General features: G+C 43.6%; 1 protein-coding gene across 2 annotated transcripts in view; it reads right to left on the reverse strand.

Annotated features, from left to right (window-relative positions):
- The window catches only part of inpp5a (inositol polyphosphate-5-phosphatase A), a 120,521-nt gene extending 103,392 nt beyond the window's left edge, over positions 1–17,129 (reverse strand). For both annotated transcript variants that reach the window (XM_079730804.1, XM_079730805.1), the window contains exon 1: positions 16,685–17,129. In XM_079730804.1, coding sequence (XP_079586930.1) covers positions 16,685–16,759 — 75 coding nt within the window. In that variant the 5' untranslated portion in view covers positions 16,760–17,129. The remainder of the gene's footprint in view (positions 1–16,684) is intronic.
- Positions 17,130–20,325: the final 3,196 nt, after the last annotated feature.

Consider the following 20,325-nt stretch of genomic DNA (forward strand, 5'->3'; position numbering starts at 1 on the left):
TTTGAATCTACATTAGAAGATCCTCTGCATTACAGTCAGGTAGTCCTGGTCCCCACCAGGGGGGGCTGTGGTGTACCCCCACATTTGTACACTCAGGTAAATTGAAATAAATCTTAGAATTATGATTGATGATTTTTTACGCAATTATATCATCTATATAATAATGAAGCACTTATATGTGTTTCCAACAGGTTTGTTGTGCATGAATACAGTCGTTTCTGGGCTCGCTTGACCACCAATAAGACATTTATTTTGTCTACAAATACAATACATGAGTATGTACTTCTCGGATTAGTTCAGCAGGTAGGAGCCATAAACTGCTTCATCTCTGCGAATGTATGCATCTAAGAGGTAGAGATCTTGTGCAAAAAGAACTGAGGACAGCCAACACAAGTAACGTACAGTTAGCTAGTCTCAGTCTAATCTCAAAGATATCTGTCACACAGAAGATGTAGACATGGCTATCAAATAGTCCCTTCACAACGCCAAATGTAAGAAATGATATGATAATGACCCTGGAACTGTAAATTGCAATTCAAACAGTTACTGTTTGATGAATGAGTTAAATGGTGCGTCTCCGCAGCAATTATGTTTGCAGGAGGTTTTTCAGTTTAATTTGTTTTTTTCTTTCTGTACTTCCAGGTAAGGTGTATTAGACATAATCACATCACAACAAGATCAGAGTTGGTGAGCTTTCAGTAGTTACAGAAGCAATCAGCTCGGGTCACTCATTTAAATGGCTTCCGAAAAAAGATGTAAAAGATAAAAATAATGTGCAATGTTGCTAACATTGTTTCTATTTCAATCTTGGCGAATTTCAGAACTGCTTTAAGACGCAACTAGCAGGTTAGAACTACCAAATATATAACATCCATGAAAAGTATGAAGCATATCGCTCTGAACAATATATTTATAATATAATATATTTGTGGCTTAGAATTAAAGATAGACTCATTTTATTATTGCAACATGCAAATGCACTAGAATACTTAATTTGACACAAATCCAACCAAAGGGGAATACCCCAGATGTCAGCGCTACAAGAAACTTGCTGATTGACGACGTCATAATGACATCTCGACAGATGATTGACAGCCCCATGCTGCTTTGTCTCAGTGAGCCTATGTAGGTTTTCACCTCGGGATCTCATCGCACAAAGCGCACCACCTTAATACTACCTTAGTTTGCTGTTATACCCACCTGCAAGCAGTATAAAACAAAAATAAATTCATAAATTCTTTGCATGATCATACAATATGAATTTGCCCGTTGCACTTTAAAGATGGACAATCAGGCTGTTTATGTAGACATATGTCATAGGTTAAGTATAATAAGCTAAAATAGAGACAGGAAGGGACAATAAGGAGCACAGGAACAGGACGTGGTTAGCGACAGAAAGAGATGCCAAGAACGAGAGACGGCGTCGACCTGACTAGACACGTAACGTCACACTCAAGTGTTGACAAAAGGTTCCCTTACTTTGTGTACACTAATTAAGATGAGCCCAGTCCTAGTCTCCAGGTAACGATGACAGGAAGCTCTGCCTTACACTACGTTGTACCGGCTCAACATCAGGCCATGTCCTGGCTCTCCGTTCAACACCGAACAACTTTCCTTCGCTTCTACGGCTTCATCTCTCTCTCTCTCTCTCTCTCTCTCTCTCTCTCTCTCTCTCTCTCTCTCTCTCTCTCTCTCTCTCTCTCTCTCTCTCTCTCTCTCTCTCTCTCTCTCTCTCTCTCTCTCTCTCTCTCTCTCTCTCTCTCTCTCTCTCTCTCTCTCTCTCTCTCTCTCTCTCTCTCTCTCTCCGGGCGTTATCTCGCGGCGCGCTCCTGCACGCGGCATCCTGTTTGTGGTGGGGTCATCAGGACAAACATGGTCTCCCCGTGTGACACCCAAGACATTTCACAGGCCATCACGCTTTCTGCATGGGCCCTGGTATCTCTGTAATTGGGCTCTTCCTGCTGTGGGATTAGGAATGGGTGAAGAACAAGAGTGGAAAATAAATACTAAAAGATGAGATTGAGGAATGGAGGGAGGGTGAACAAAAAAATGGGGGAAGGAAGAAGGGGGAAGGGAGAGTTTCCCAGTGGGTTGAGTGGAGAGGAGGGACCAATGTCAAAGCACTCGTTTAAAAAGTCTGGACCACAAAAAAAAAAAAGTAAGTAAAAACATGGCTCATCAAAAGCCCAACTATACCCAAATCAGGGCTAGTCTTAAGAACCCCCTTTCACAATGACTCCCTGAAGCACTGACCTTCAGTGTGGGCCAGAAAGCCGGAGTTCCAAAATAAGCAGGAGGGAGCAGAGGGTTTCCACAACAGAGACCTCAACTCCGGTTCAAACTGAATTCCTTTCATGCTCTACCAGCAGCAGAGCTGCGCCCGGCGGTGAGCTGTGAACCCAGAGCCTGACCAGGACACAGAGCTTGCTGCATCTCGGTCAGTCTTTGGAGGAACACCTGGTCAAGGCGACAATAATTTTGAACCGACAAGTGGCTTGTTGTTGATCCAAACATCTCCCACGCAAATTCACAATCGTTGAAAAGGTCTCCTCCTTATACTCATGTAGCCGGCCACTGCAGGGTTATTTTAAAGACCTTTCTTTTGTTTTGGGGTGGGGGGGATCTGGAAGGAGTTTGATGGGGCCCCATAGGAGTCACTCGAGCTGCTGTTTATTTTGAGGCCGGCCCTATTGAGGCAGGAGCACAAGACACTTCCTGAAAGTGACGCATCGGAACGAGTGGCACGCACTTAAATGGGAAATGACAAACTTACGCCATTCATGATACAATTTGCTAATTTCACCACCACGTTCAATACATTTTTAGGAATCGATGACTCAGAACGCTGTTGAGAAATGGCCTGGAAACAAAAGCACAGCCTATATTTCCAAGATCAATTCATAAGTGTGTCATGCATTCACCAGGCCTATGTGCAAGCAACCTACTTAAAAGAGACTGGAATAGCCATATAGGTCATTATTAAGAGTTGGCAAATACGATTCTAATTTTCTCTTCCATCTTGCGCTCAACTGAATTCTTTATGCCACCCTGGCAACAGATGAATGGTTTGGGTGATGTCGCTGGTTGCCAGGAAAAAATAACGCTGCTTCCCTTGTGATCAATGCGTTCCGTCGGGAAACGTCATGTGCAAGATGTAGAAATACTTTCTTAGTCAAGGTCTTTCCGTTCCCAAGTAAAACAAATGCACAGTTGGTAAACAGATGATTCTTGGGCTCCTACTGTGTTTACATTACTTTGCACATGTATACAATGTATACATGTTAGGGTAGGAAAGTGGAAAACTTGTTCAGTTGATTACCAGGAAATGAGCGCAGTTGGAAATAGAGCGACCCTCAGACATTGCTGAACGGACAGGAACGCAAAGATGTGGATGGAGACCCCACAAAAGTTTGAATTAAAAAAACACAACAACAATGGGTGTTGTGTTGCACCGGAGCTTTCACAAAAAATGAAACTGCCTCCACAGGGACTCAAAAACAAAGTGGGAGAAGTGATTCAGAGCAGCGTCTTTGCCATCATTTCGCTCATACCTCTGCAAACATAGTCAAGGGGTTTGCCTTCTGGAAATAGGTGGAATCGTTTCTACAGATGGAGACGGTTGGTAACACAGGTTAATAGGTCAGGTCCCATCAATCATCTAAACCCCCCCCCTGACCCAGCCCACCACCAAAGGGGAGGGCCTGTCTGACTCCTGTGACCCCCCTGGAACAGAAAAGACATGGCAGGAGACAGCTCGGACATGGGAAACATTCTCACACACACAGCACAGGATGAGGGTGTGTGAGCAGGCCGTCAGGAGAAAGAGGCGTAAACAGGAATTGAGAGACAAAGTGCCGTCTAATCTCCTTTTCCAGATGCTAAACAAAAACCAAAACAGCACAAAAAGTGTTCTTCTCCCTGTTTTGTTTACCCACAGTAATAAGTAAAACCAACGGACAATATTGGATATTGGTTTTTAAGACGGTCAACCCTTTGCCACAATGTTGCATTGCCCTTATGTTATTTGGATAAAATAAGTTGAATCAACCGTTAATTGATGAGTTAATCTTAAATTTCACAGCGGTAATTAGCTGTTAATTGTTGAAGTCATTGATCAAGTGCCAATGACAAACTTATACTGTTATGTTGCAGTTCAAGTAACTAAAAAGGAATAGTTTCATTCTTGATGGAAAAAGAGGTGAGGAAAACCTCCTGTGGTATCTCTTTGTTTAATTTTCTTAAGGCGCTCCCCATGACTGCTACTCCTACTTCAACAGTAACAAAGTTAATTGTGTTTGCATGGAGCCTACATTATAACATCTAGTGACACACAACAGTGAACTGTTGAAAAAGAGAATGCAATATATTTTGTGACACGTGACATTATATATGTTGTCTTTTATCAAAACAAAGTGCTCAAATTAAATTTCCATTAATTTACACACATCACAAGTCTGTTTTAAACTTTGTTTCATAGTTCACATTTCTTTAGTTTACTGTGTCACATCGATAATTCAGCATGATTATCTGTTGAATATCCAAAATCTTTCAAAGAATAAATAAAAAAATACATTATTGAAAAACTGAACACATGTACCAGGGCCTGCATCTTAACACTGCCGGACAAACGCCAGACAATGTCACTCAGCCTCTGAACAACTATGCATTAAATGAGAAACACTTGAAAAAACGAAAAAGCTTACTTACTTCTTCTTTCCTGGGTCAACAGGTCAACAAAACCATTAATTGACCTTTGGCCAAGATGGGCTAAAGGGAAAATCCCAAGGGGCGCGGCCCACTAAGATATGGTTTTTAATGGCATGTATGCAACTATGCGTTCTTTGCTATAAATAATAAAATGCTGTTCAATGTGCAGCTGCCTTTCTATAGTCAATATATATATACATAGGATACAACGGAAAGCTCCATTGGGGACACAGCTCAGTAAGCACCGTTAAGATCAGGAAATATGACTTGATGAATGTTATTAAACAATTATCCACTTATTTTCTGATATGCATCACAACTCACAATAGAGGAAAACTAACATGTGGGTACCTAGATGACTTCTGGGAGAGTGTCCACTGTGTCTTGGGTTGTCGTGCTCTGTGCGGGTGGAAGAGCCCGGGGAAGAGAATCAGAGCAAGTAAGGTAGGAGGGCTGTGGAGCTGACCAGAGGGATTTCAGGCTCTTATAGATCAAGGGCAGTTTTCATCAGAGTGGCAGCCACTTCCCGGCCCTGTCTTCAACCAATCAGATAACATGATATGTTTTAGCAGCCAATCAGATAAGAGGACCCCATTTGCCCCAGCAAGGAACCCTTCAACAACACAGTAATTGCCACATGCCTGCTTTTGAATGGTTAGCGATATCAATTGGCATAAATTTGAGCCAATTCAAAAACACATTCTAATTTCAAATAATAAATGCTCCTCAGAAATTGTGTCTTCTGCTATATATGGCATATACAGGTATGGTTGTAGTTATCGATGCCGCCATGCCATTTGTGGACCGGAGAACCATAACAATATAATATTTTTCATTGGCAGACACAAAGCAGATGCCAAAGACCACATAAAAACCCTTGTTGCTGCGTTTCTGTCAATTTAATGAGCCTGTTGATAGTTTTTAGCAGGCTGGAAGGAGCAAATGATTGGAAAAGTGTAGAGTATGGCTTGTACAGTGTTACAGGGGACAGTTTTACAACCAAAAATGAGTTCAAGCCATTTCCTGTGGTTTATTACACGCTCAGGCAGGGGCCATTGCAAGTACATGGCAAAATAACAAACTAAAAACCTGATTACAGGTAGAAGATGTTTTACATTTCTCGCACAGACAGCGAGCTCTTAAGCAGTAAGCCAAGCAGGAAACCCTAGAAGCATATCACTGCCAGAAATAAAATAAAAAAACGATGGCAAAAATGACTGAGCGCGTGCACAACGAACACATCCGTGTACTGCACACAAACGATTATTGCGAGCACTTTTAATGTCAGCGTGCCCAGTATTTATCTGTTTGTGAGAGCAAGTATATAGCCTGTGAGGCAAGGAGAAAATCCTTTATTGAGCGGGGCACATAATGGGAAGCTGACTCACGCAACCCGTGCTCACTAACTCTTTGCTCTTGTACCTGCAAAAACTGATCAGATCTTTCTTCAGTTATCAATCACATTTATAGTTGTGATGGCCATGGCTGGCTCAACCCACTTGGTACCAAAAATAATAAACACCCGTAGCACAAGTTCTCGCAATCATCATCCGTGTGCATGGATGTGTTGGTTGTGTGCGTGCAGTTGTTTTTTTGCTCGCAATATTTGGCAGTGATATGCTGCAATACTTGAACACCATCATGGAAAACTAGTCTGCCAGTAGGTATTTCACAGTACTCTGGGCCAAGTTATCATAAACCTGTAACTACTTCCAATTAAACCTGTAACTACTTCCTTAAAAAAACACCTGCCAGGGGTGGAGTAACAGGGACGGTAACTATGTCAGCTATACTGTTTTTACTGTGGACCCAGGCCCACTTCTGGTAGTCTTCAGCCAAGGGATCAACTGGTACTTGCCCGAGAAGTGACTGACATAGCCAGGGCAGAGACATCCGAGAGAGAGTGAGCTAATGAGTGGGAGATTGATTAAGTCAGCCACCCGGAGGAGTGCAAACACGCAAGGGTTGCCCGTGAACGATGATGCAATGTTGAAGTACGCGGAAACCGCACTGGTCAGAGGGGCAAGAGGGTGTGACTACTACTTTTCTTATGAGAAGACTCCCTTACAGGGAACAAGGAAGCACAGAGTTGTTTAGTCAAGTTGGAACGCAACTTGCCACCCTGCGCCTCTATCACACACGCCCATTTAGGATTTCCAAACAGTGAAGCGACCTCTCACCCATTCATTTGAAGCTCAGTCTTTCAGTGAAGCAAACTCCAAACCGCAACATAGGACATGTTCCAAAATAAAAATAACGGCAACGTGCACTTGTTTGTTTAAAAAAAAAGGATGTGTGTTTCCGTGCGTTTGTGGGGTGGATTATCGCATGCCTGTTTGTTGGCCACCATGCAAACACAGCAAGTTTCCACCTTGGACAACACACACACACACACACACACACACACACACACACACACACACACACACACACACACACACACACACACACACACACACACTTTGCTAATTTGATAATATAACACTGTACCCTAAAGCCTAAGCACACACATGCATGGTGCTACATGGGCAAATATATGTCTCCACGCACAAAGTGTGCCATGCTTAATGTGTGTCATTGAAATGCGCACGCATGCAGCACACACCCATTCATAAACGTGAGTTTCCACGACATAGAAGGACGCCTGTTGGAAAACCACCTGTCGGCTGGACTGTGATGCAAGCGCTACTATAGTAGCAGAAGTAAGGGTGTTAAGTAGTTATGTTTGCTTTTGTGTAACTGTTTTTGAGTCTGACCGTTCTGTTACTTTATATAATTGGAACTATATACACAATCAAATTCAGATACTAGTTATTTTGGAGCAAGCAAGGGTTTGACAGCTCATCGTAAAGGACACCTATAGGTAGATGTGGACTTGGGGGATCGGACCCAGAGCCTTTTAGCTGATTCAAACACCTTAAGCACTATTCGGCTTCCTATCACCCGACGAAACAGACATTTTCAGTTCTCAATTCTCAGTGACTCCTGACTCTCCCCACTCCTTAAATTGGGAGATCGACATACACATATTTATGTAAACAGGAACGTTTCGATTTTACCAACGCGACGCACGCTCTAGGACACCTGGACGCTACCCATACTTTGATTAGCGGCTACGACAGCGCTGGCCTGGGCGCCGCCACTACATCCCTTCACTGAATGAGACTCTGTTGTTCCGAGGTCTAGTGGAGGGCCGGAGTCCTTCCCATCCTGCCTTGAGCAAGGAGCACGAGTGTGAGGGTTATGGAACTATTTAGCAGGGCCAAGAAGACGAAAATAACCCCAGGAAGTAACCATATTTTTTCCCCCACACTCTTGAACAGTTAAGAAAGCGCCTATGCTAATAATGTAGCTAACCAAGCGTCCTGCCCCTTTGAGTTATGGAGCCCGGGGGAAAAGATATTCCACAGAGGGCATTTCTCTCATATTAGCTCCGCCGAGAGGATAATATAAACTCACAAGGAGTTCTAGGGAGATAAAGCCCTAAACCACTGGACAGGCTCCAACTTCCTGGTTCTTCTCTCACAGACAGGACCAGGGGAGGTTAAGGGTCAGGCCTGTGAGATAAGGAGGGATTATATGTTACATTTAATGCGGTCATCACAAATTACATGGAAATGAATTCTGCTAAGTAATCTCAATTCTTATGCTCCGACCAAAACCTCTCAGATGCAAGTCTTATGTCATATCTCATAACTTAGTGTCATATCTTCTTATTGTCATATGAGCCTGTTTAATCTAATTGTTAGTAACTGTGTTACAATGGCTTCCTCCCAGTGTTTATGTTAGTACCGGCGACAGTAGACAATACTGGGATGATAACAATATGATCGTGTGGACTGATGAAATATCAATCAGTCCTACTCAGTCTGCGGTCTTATCGCATACCCAACTCCATTTAGGCCCTGAACTGGCTTTTATTAACGTCTATTCAGATAAGCAATCTGTTTACTCTCATAGCATTTGCATGGGAATTTCTACATTCCCTATCGACATTTGAACCAACTTGGTTCCGATGATGCACAAGTTATAACTAGTAACAAGGTTGCAGTATTGTACTTGGAAAGTACCGGTGTAATGATAGTCATAAAATAATCTCATTCTCTTGGGTTTGATGGAGAACTCGCTTCTACACACACACAGTGAGTGAGTGAGTAAAAAATCTAATTCAGTGGGTTTTATAACCTCTAAACAAACATTTATCCTTTACTTTGTGTGTGTGACAACACACACACACACACACACACACACACACACACACACACACACACACACACACACACACACTTAAATGCATCCCAAAACAAATATGCCGCAGGAGCTACGTGATGAGGGGAGGCCTGTGAAACATAAATGCAGCTATGAGGATATTCCTGCAACAGATTCAGTGAGTAAGTGTAGCCTGAGCCACTCTGTTCAACTGCTGTCCTTCTAGGGGATATGTGAGAGTTGAACGATATAATACTAACATTAGGGTAGTTGAGGGAAACCTTTGATGGGAACCAAAACTCAAATGATATGCTACAGAGCATACACACAGCCAGTCGAATGTATGTTAGATTAAGTTAGGTGTGATAAGGATAACATTGTGCGTGTTCTGGGGTACATGGCAATTTCATTTAAACTTCATCTACAATAGAGAGAAAGAATTTCACAATATGAAAAAGAAGAAGAATCATAGTGGCATTAGCAAACCCTGTGTGACGACTTGGCCAGATGACGTCTGACACAATGACCTTGGAATCATCCACGTATTCAGCGTGTGCACAGGGCCTAGACAATAAGTATACAAAAACAACAGCTCTGCTGCTGGGAATTGGCTGGGTGTGTTCATAATTAACATACACACTCCATTGTTCACTATGAGACAGAGACGCAGACAGACAGACTGCCTCTGAACTTCGGCCATGTGGAGAGCTGCCAAGAAGATAAAGAGCCATCAGCATGAAGGCTTGCAGCCACCTATAAATCAAACCATCTCCATCATCTCCCACATTACCATTATCACCTCCGTCACCTTCATCCCACAACTGCTGCTACATTCTTCTGGATGCAAAGTCACACTGTGTTGAGAAGTAGCAATGAGTCAGAAGAAAAGGACGCCCATCACAACAAAACTGCTCAGCAAGAATCTCCAACTCACCAGTCTTTCACAGCCAAAGCGAGTGACGGCATTTGTGTGGAGAATAGAAAAAGAAAGAATCGGTCATCAAAACAGTGGGCAGTACATTTCTGCCTTGGTTACCCAACTAATATTTGTTTTGTAAATTTGCTTTTGCAGTGACATTTGGGAAAAAACACGTCATGTACGACACAATTTGTCGGCTCATACCAACAGGTGAGCAGAGCAAGCAAGAGAGTCTATGCGGTCTCACTGACATCAATTTCAGCCTTCGGACAAAACAAGGGAGAGGAGGGATCTTCAACTGACAACTCTTTTTAAATCAACAGAAAAAAAACAAAAACCAGCTGTGGACAGATAATTGCAATGCACTTCAGGGCCTTATTCGGGAGACGTTAGAAGTGAGTGAAAACATGCATCGGAGCTGGGCCCCCCGCTGTGCAATGGGAGGAAACCTCCTCCCATCCAGAGTGGTCCCCTCACCGAGTGGGGTTCTGAGGCACTATGGTCTGCTCAGCATTGCCCGTTTATTTATTGATTTGTTGTCTTTCCCGCCATTGTTGGAGTGTTGCAAAAGAACAACAAAGGAGGAAGTTTCCCACAAAACACTCTAGAGAGAGGTAGAAATTATGGATCGGGTGAGGATTGTGAAGTGAAATGTTTTTTAAGAGGCAAAAATTAGACAGAGCGCCTATTGTCAGAACTTAATATCCATTCACGCACACAATAAGATGGATCACACCCACATCCACACACACACGCACACACACACACACGTTATCTATAACATTAGTGTCACACTCTTTTACATATCCACTGTAACTAATAGACAAACTACACAACCCCCATCCCCTGGACTCAACTAGCAAGTCTGTGATGGATATAAAAGGACTTTACATTCAATCTCATAATTGGGAAACAGTAGTAGTAGTCACATTCCAGGAGTCGGGCTAGTGTGGACTCGTAGAGAGAAAATGCAGTATGGAGGGAAGGAGTGGCCATTGCAGGTTGAGTAAGTGTGGAAGGGTGAGAGGAGCTTAGGGCTGGTAGAAAGCGTCTGGTTATGTAAAGACTGCACTGCTGCATCATCCACACAAAAATGTGGGTTACATAAATAACATCAGCCTTCTGAAACGGCCAGCGGAGGGTTTCGAGGAACAGTCACAAAATAAATATATTTGGCATACAAACTAGTCTGGGAAAAATTGTAAAAAATAAAAAAATTAAAAAATAAAAAAAAAAACAGGGCAGACAAGGTTTAATAAAAATGCCAGAGCTGTACTACGGGACAGACCCTAGAAGAGGAGCAGTGTACCGTAGAAGACAGGCGACAGAGCAAGAGCTCAATATCGCCCGTCGCCACAGATATCCCCCACCCCCTGCTTCAAAGAATCCCAACGTATACCATTATTTGTCTGATGCAATGAGCAGCAGATGAACCCACACCTTATACAATCCAACTCCAACACAAACCATTGAGCAAAGTTATGCACCTACACCACCTACCCATAGCCTCCACCCTGTCCCCCACCTCACCCCTTTACTCCACCACCTCCCCCCTTATCCTCCACCCCCACCCCCTCACCCCTTTCCTCCAGACCTATTCCCTACTAACGATTCGTCAAGAAGGCTTACATCGTCTGTCGAGCATGTGCAGACATGATAGAGGAGTGCTAAAGGGTACAGGCGTGAGGAGCTACAGGCTTTAAGAACCAAAGAACTCCATGGAACTCCCTCACCGCAATCTACGCAACGAAGGGTTACATTCAAATCAATTGATATTTAAGATTTAACTTATGAAGCTACGGTAGCCTCTTACCTTACCTTAGCCTTTAATGAGTGAATGGATGTTGTGAGAATGGATAAATAGTGGATTTAAATTAATGTCCTTAATTATAACAAGGACTTCCCTCCAAAACTGACACAAACACACACACCACTTGTATCCTGTGCCCAATTAGTCTTGCCGTTTGCTTGGAAAATATTGCAAATCCCCCACTCTATTCCAAACAACGTCATCAACTCCGAAATGCTTTCATGCGTCATTTTCAGGAGGTAAAAAAAATGACTACATCCTAATCCCTACCAGCCAGTCTCCTTGCTTGTCAAAGGTCTGCATCTATCTGCATATGGCATACAAAAAGATTTAAATGAAAGCTAATATTGATTGTCAGGAGCTGGATGTTCAACTTTACAGTCCTATGTGCCAGTGCCTGGTGGGCCCTAACCCTAATTTGTTGGTGCAGTTGAATCCAAAAATAACTGGTTTTCAGGGTGAGAACTGGGAAAGCACACTACTTAACAGGGACTCCCTGGTTAACAAGAGAAGCCTTCAGGCTATGGCCGAAATCAGGTACAATTAGTTTCGAGTCAGCATAAAACAGGAACATTTAAGGACTAATTCTTATATTATATACTTGATGAAACTTCATATTTGACAAACAAAATTAACCAAGGTCTGTAGAATTCTAACTTGATTTTTAAGTCTAGATAAAGAAAGGAAAGAGTGAGTAACGTTCAATCAATACTACTAATAATACTACTACTATTTTCCGGCATCTGGTTGAATTTTGCCAGTTTGATTGACATTCAGCCCAAGATTGTATACTACATGCGGAGTATTAATTTGCCAAACGTAAATTGTGCTGACGTTTAAAGCGAAACCATCATGTTGAATGTTGAGACAGAGTTGTTGCATATGGCCTTCACTGGCACTGATGCATGCTACACACCATTTTAATGTTGATCTATTCATGTCGAGCCACAGCATTCACATAACAAGCTCACTCGTACGTCCTTGGCTCAGAGAATCAATAAATCAACCTCTTGGTGGAGACTGATGGCCAACACTGCTAAAGTGTTTACTACATGATGAATATTTCTCCATCAGTTCCATACGTTTCCATGTTGAGGCACAGGCTGAGAGGGATCTATTGTTGTGGCAGGATTGATGGGCCGACAGGGTTCTGTTTTCAATACTAGGTTATGCAACTTGAGTTAGGGGAGTCGATATCTAAGCCAGTGAATATGCTAAGGGTACCTTTTTGTAGGGTAGCAGAGAGAGGTGGGGCATGGAGAGGGCTCTGGCAGAGGCTGCTGTGTTCTGTTCAATTGGGGTCGAGAGCTGATACTTAATTCATCACTCTAGTCTTTTTTTTTTTCCTCTTCTTTGAAATTCTGCTTTGGCTTCTCTGAGGGGGCGAGGGAGGGGCAGGCACGGGGAACACCAAAATAGCATCATCTGATCCTTCTTTCATAAACTTTTCCACTCCTGCAGCCACATGCTGGACGTTGAATGCAGCAGAAGTGACAGAGGGACCATAGAAAGAAGGCAATAAAATACAGGAAAATTAAATTGTAGACATTTTAAACCAATCCCCTCCATTTTCTCCCCCAACTCCTAATCAAGATGATTGGTGGAGAGGAAGGTGAGAACCTTCTGAACTATACGGTGATGACTGCAGTGAAAATCTCATACTGCAGATGGTTTAGGTTAAGGTTAAACCTTCTGCTGATTCCCCCAAACAGAATAAATGCAGCCTGACACTAGACAGTTCATAAAGGAGGTCTCGTTACCGGTGTAGAGCCTGCTAGGAACCCTCGTCCCAGCCAGCTACGATCACTCGTCTCAGCCATATGGTCTCAACACTCCAGCCTTTTTCACGACCACACACAAAGACACTCAGGAAACACCAGCCCCCGGATCACACAACGCACTCCACCCAACAGCAGCAGGACTTAAGTGACATGCAACACAGCGCTCAGATCAGAAACCAACACTACAAACACTCCAAAGGATGTTCAGTTTCATTATTTACCGACCCTTAAAAATCAGCCTTGGCGTCAGCAGTCTATGAAAAGATGCTCCTGATGACAGGACGTGTCCTCTCATCCTCTACCAGGATGAGAAACCATGAGCAGGGCTGTGGCTTCTGGGCCACTTAAGAGGGCCCATGTCATTATTCGGGGCCGACATGGACAGGCTTTCAGCTGGTCTTGTGCTCAGCTACTTAGGAGCCCTTTGGGAGGTGTAGAATATTCCGAGCAGCGCAGTGCACACAGGGACCTGACTTTAGGACGCTCTGGGTGGAGAGGGTTTTTTGGGCTTCTCCTGCGTTTTGATCTATTTTGGCAGTGTTTAATGTGTCGGCTCACTGGGGTTTTGATCGAATCTTGTTAGAAGAGCGTACTGTGGTGGCCTGCGCTAGATAACCATCACAAGGGAGAGAAGAGGGAGGGGTAATCACGAGAGGAGGAGGGAGGAAGAGAGGATGAGGAAGATAAAAGGTAGCGCTATGGGGAGGTGGAAAGATTGTGAAAGATCAGAGGTGGGGCGCTAGACAGAGAAGGGACCATACCCATCTATAGACGTAAGATTGGGGCAGTGGCAATGTTGCCAATGAACAGACTTACTATTATTATTAATGTTATTATTATTATTACACATTTCTATTACAATAAAAAGACACAGCAATTTAGGTCTTCTGCATCAAAGACAATATATGACTCATCGTTATAGCTTCATACTTATACTTATACTAACCCTAGAGTACAACATGTTAAGTTCACTCATCTAATATCAAACTGTCAATTAGCCCATAGCATCACCTTAGAATAGAAAAAATATAGACAAGCAAGAAATATTAAAAACTGAATTTGATTGTTCACCCAAAACTGTTTCCGGTAGACAGCAGCCTGAACAAATAATAGATAAAACCATGAAAAGCAAACAGTCATGAAGGCCAACAAAGATAGATAAAATGACGCGGAGAGAACAGGCCTGATTGTTAGAACCTGAATAAAACATTCCTAGGCCACACTAGAGCCGTCATTGCTTGGGGTTAAGTACAAGACATGCGATGCACAGATATTTGTTTTGAATTTTTTTGGATATTAACATACACGACACACAAAAGGTGGAAGCCCAATTAAAAGATGAGATACTTTTATCAAAACAGCAGTTGCTGTCAGAACAAAAGGTTAGGACTCATACATAGATCAATCTAATCGAATTACCACATTTTCACATTAGAAACTTGTCATGAGTTTATCACACTGTGACCGCGAAGCTTGTTGGAAAAAGAAGCGGTTACCTTAACTACTGTGCTGTACATCATTCTTTCACTTTGTGCTTGTGTGCTGGCTTATGCGTTTGTGTACTTGCTTAGGGGGTTGAATGTCCGACTGAGATGTTGATGCTGATGCACTAACTGATCCATTTGTTTGGAGTTAAATTCCCTCTCATCCGATAACAGTACATTAGACTGGTTCAGCTTCTGAGAGGCCATCAGTTGTCTATAAATGTAAAAAGCACACGGCCTGGTAGAGGTGGGAGTGAATCGGTGTCAGTGAATCGGTGTCAGATGAGCTCCAAACAGAGCGGATGTATAAACAGCTGGGTGTTAGAATGAGATCCATAGGCGTAGACGTCACTGAGGCTGTCTGGCCAGTAGGCACCCCCGCTGGACTGATGGTACCGACTTTACAGCTGAGTTCCCCCTATTGATCAGCCAACCACACTTACTACTCCCCCAGCTTTTTCATTAAACAGCCTTTGGGGGGGGGGTATAGGAATGGAAAGCAACATGCTGCAAGAATAGAAACGTGAAGTTGGATCGGAGTTTGAGTCAGTCAGAAAGTTGACTTTCTGACTGACTCAAACCATAAGCAGAAAGGGTTGTGGTTGTTGTCTGACTGACAACAACCATAAGCAGAAAGTCACAATCTAATTTATCCACTTGAACAACAATTATGTGGTGAAAGTAGACTGATGACACCGTAGTTAGACAGAATCTTGTGGCAGCCGGACGACAGCTGCTCTTATCTTGTGAAAAGCAACAATAGCGATCCACAAAGATTTCATTCAACTCTCAAGTAGGCCTATATCATCATCCAACTCAACCCCAAATAGACACACGAACACAGAGACACGCACACAGAAAAAGTTCTGTAGATGAGCCTCTTGCTTGCTCTTAGCAAAAAAAGAGACTACTTTGAGCCCCCCGTATTTTTGGTCTCGGTGATATAAATGCGGAGGGGAATACGATCCAGAAGACAAGCCGGAGCTCGGCATTCATGACAGAGTAGCTATTAATAGGTTTACTACAGAGGGGAAGGGGAAACTGCTGTGATGCCGCGTTTAGGGGCCAGCAGTTCACACTAGACGGGGGCGGAGGAGGTGAAGTGGCAGGGTGGGGAGAGAGAATAGGGCTCTCTTGACTGTTCACACAACACTGAAACTGACACATCGCGTTTACACCTAAGACATTGTTTGATCAAATCCGCCAAACATACCACCCTTGTTATAACTGGCAAGCCCTAATAACCAAGAAGACTGCAAAGAGAGTGTAGAAGCAAGCAAAGGTTTGACAATCCCATTCATAAAATGTGTCTGTATTAATCTCCAAATGTGATTAGTGCCACTATGATGCCCAACGCCGAGCCTACGTTGCTGTAAGCAGTGTGTCAACCAAACATCATTTTAATTCATGAAGATAAAAAAAAACGTAGGCAATGACAACAAACACTTAAGATCGCTTTGCGGCATTCGTATAGCGCTAAAAGCACAACGACAACGGAGATGTGAATAAAAAGCATATCACATGTGTATTTGCATGGTAATGTGGGGGGCCCATGCTTTGAGATCTTGCAGTAACGAGTCGAAGGTGTCAAGCGATACAAACGATACATCGTATGATCTTCGCAACACCACGATCTTTGATACACGTTAAGATCACGACACATCAAGAACACGGCAACAACACTGCAATAACCGGGATAAGCCGGTTCAACGTTCACATCTCGCGTACGAAACCACCGCACCGGGATCATCAACACATCGCACGAGCAACTTACATCTTCAAAGAGAGAGCCGACGTTGGCTGTCACGAGCAGTATTCCCGTGCCTTGTGCAGCCAGCTTGCCTGCCATGGTTGGTCCTGTAGGTCGTACTCGTAGCTTAGTCTGAGTGTAGAATGATAGTAAACAGATAAAAGCCGGCCAATGTCCTGCTCCAACTGGTTAAAACAGTAAAAACGTGTCAGTGCAGCAAGGGTTGAGACGGCGGCTCGGTTCGCTCATATTAGCAGTGCGCGTGCATCTAACGTTCCTCGCTGGCTTGAACGTCCGCTGCGTGGATGATGCTGTTTTGATTACTTTTTCACGTTCAGGGCCATCGTAAAAGTTTCCGTTTTAATCCACCGCGACCGGTGGGCTCTGGTACATTTCAGGGGTTGTAATGTTTCCCTGGCTTTCGCTGTGAAAAAGTCTCCCTCCAAAGCACGACTGTGCCGACAGGACCATCGCCTTGATTGTTTGGAGAGCAGCACAGGCTGGAGTCCTTCACTGTCCTGACGTCATCATGCTAATGAGCGACGGAGCTCTGCTCTTAAAAAGGCAACGCACCGAAAAACTCCGCGCGCTGTTTTCTAACCATTTCTCAATGTTTCTTAGCTATTTCCACATTATCTGGTGAAAAAGTGAATTGAGAGAATAAAATGCGTTCCAATGATGTTGTCTCACTTCCGTTCATGTTACTATTAAATCATACTCGGTGTAGGCTAATTGTATCTAAATGTTAAATACAACCTAGTTAAATACAGTGTTAAATACAACCTAAACAACCCTAGTTTATTAATGAACCTAGTTTATTTTTTATAATGATTTAAAGATATATTTCTTTGCTAATAACTTGCATCGGATAATGTGTCTGGAAAATTACAAAAAAAATAACATTTATAGGCTATACGGTCATGGTTTACTGCCACCAGGAACATAATGCAATATTATTGGTTTGTAACTACTGTGAGTTCAACTCCAGTCCAACTGTTAATCACCCCAAACATGTTGCAAAGTACAGACATAACTACACAATCACAGCGGGACATTTGGCAGAAATGGTTCTACAAATCCACACCCAGCAACGCCCATGCAATCACTCAACTGAATGATTGACATATCAGCTCGGAGAGGGTGCATTATAAAACATAGATAAAGAGTCAAGGGTCGGTTACACATTGAGAAGGACTTGCGAGAGACTTTGAAGTGAGCTGAGAGATTACGGCCTACACAAGTTATTCAAAGTGCTCACAGCTGTGTCTGGCATCAGTTGAAGAAAGTCTAGAGCGTGGGTGGGTGGGTCTGTTTGTGCGTGTGTGCGTGTGTGTGTGTGTGTTGCGTGCGTGCGTGCGTGTGTGTGTGTGTGTGTGTGTATGTGTGCGCATGTGTGTGGCTGTACAAGTGTATTAGAGAGAGAGTAGTTTGAGCTGATGTTAAACAGTGCGTTTGTGAGTGGGAGTGTGTGATTAAGAGGTGTTGAATGTAACGACGGCTACTCTTCAGCCGTCTGAATATTAAATAATCAAATGATTACACATAGGCAAAAAAACAAAGTAGCATCCACTGGGAGTTACACACACAGCTATCGCCCTGTAGGGAGGGGTATATTGTAGAGTTGTGAAGCGAGCAGACACATCCAGAATGTTCCAGAAAGAAAGAAAGAAAGAAAGAAAGAAAGAAAGAAAGAAAGAAAGAAAGAAAGAAAGAAAGAAAGAAAGAAAGACAGCAACAGGAAAAAGAAGAGAAGAGAATAATATCAGCACCCATAAAGGAAATACCTGGATGGGTATATAGAACTCTGGCTTTAGAGATGAGGGGACGACCTTGGGATGGCAAATACACCCTTACCCGAGTGATGTGATGCCCTCCATGCTAATGAGGGCATAACATTAGCATCATCGCATTAGCATATAACTCGTGTCCAATGGAGAATCCTAGAATGACTTCTCCCCCTCATAACACCATCCATAGATGTGTCTCTCTGTGATGTGACCTCTGAGGTGACCCCTGCCCTGACGGAGTGTGGCCCCGCCCCTGAACCCGCCACCCTGGAAGACAGAAATAGAGGCTAGAAAATGGATCTAAATATAGCATGGGAAAAAACTTGCACCAAGGACTGTGGCAGGGGGAGATAACATCACAGGTAATGTGTTCAATGTGGCGTGTGTGTGTGTGTGTGTATGTGTGTGCGTGTGCATGTGCGTGTGTGCATGTGTGCTTGCGTGTGTGCCCGTGTGTGTGCGTGTGTGCGTGTGTGCGTGTGTGTGTGTGTGTGTGTGTGTGTGTGTGTGTGTGTGTGTGTGTGAATGTGTGTGTGTGTGTGTGTGTGCGTGTGTGTGTGTGTGTGTGTGTGTGTGTGTGTGTGTGTGTGTGTGTGTGTGTGAATGTGTGTGTGTGGAGCAAGTGAGGGGTGGTGGGGGTAGATACAGGATATCCCACAGGGAAGGTACCGTTGGAGGTAGGAGCCAGGAGGTTTGTTTTTGTGTGTTTGTGTTGTTGGGAGTGTGTGTATGTGTGTGTTGGGGGGGGGGGGTTCAAGGGGGCTGTTTGCTGATAAAGGAGCCCTACGCACTGGGCAGCCCCTCCCCCTTCTTCTAATGTGCTCTGGGTAATGGAAAAAATTATGTTGGAATTCCAGACTGTGAGCAAAATATGTGCACTTTGACCCCAATCCCTTCGCTACTTCAATTTGCTTATCTAAAAATAGAAGGAAAAGAAAACTGGAACAAATGGGAGCCTGCCGTGTCCCGAGGGGGGCCGGATCCAGCCTTGTGGAGATGTATGAAGGCCATGCTCGACTATTAAACGCTTAATCTCAAACCCTGTTCCAGAATAGATGCCGTATCATTTTATATTTGCCCGTGGAGATCCCACTTCTTCAGCATGGGAATAAGCCCTGAGAAAACAACAATACGTTACACGATTTATTGCCTGCTTGGTATTTGGGTCTGCAATGAAGCCAATGCAGAACACCGAACCAAGCCCTTTGGCTGCAAAGTTTTCTGGTCCGTCTCCTTAATAATGAGCAAATCGTCAGGTTTAAAGGGGGAGGAGGAACAGATGGCAGGCTTATCCTTTCCTAAACTAATTGAAGCCTGCAGTTTTGTTTAGATACTTGAATGCATTTCTGCACACACATACACACACACACACACACACACACACACACACAGACACACACACACACACACACACACACACACACACAGTGAAGAAATTAAGGTTATATATGCGTTTATTATTTCTATCTCGGTGAGACAATTAACCCGAGGAACATGATCTCAATTTAGGGAGTTCACAAAGTCTGCCTTTTATTACTGCTCCCTTGAATCTCTGGTATCTCTCCCTCTTGCTCCCTGCGCCTCCCTCTCTCCCTCCCTCCCGCTCGACCACGGTCAGGGTGTATCCCACTGTGAGTAAGCCTATTTTGGCGGTCCCGTGGGTTCCCTGTAATATTGGGCCCTTACTAATTTATCCTCCCTTACCAATTAATTTGGAGCAGAGTGCTCTCATGGGAGGAATGTCCATTTTATATTTCTTTATTATTTTCTGCTGAAAGAGGGGTGTGGATGGCCTACATCATTACTAATTCACCAGGGGAGTTCAGGCCCGTGCAAGGAGCCCTGCTGCCCTCTCTCCTCTGTCTATATGGGTTCTGT

Source organism: Pollachius pollachius (genome assembly GCF_949987615.1).
Source record: "Pollachius pollachius genome assembly, chromosome: 2".
Taxonomy (NCBI): Eukaryota; Metazoa; Chordata; class Actinopteri; order Gadiformes; family Gadidae; genus Pollachius; species Pollachius pollachius.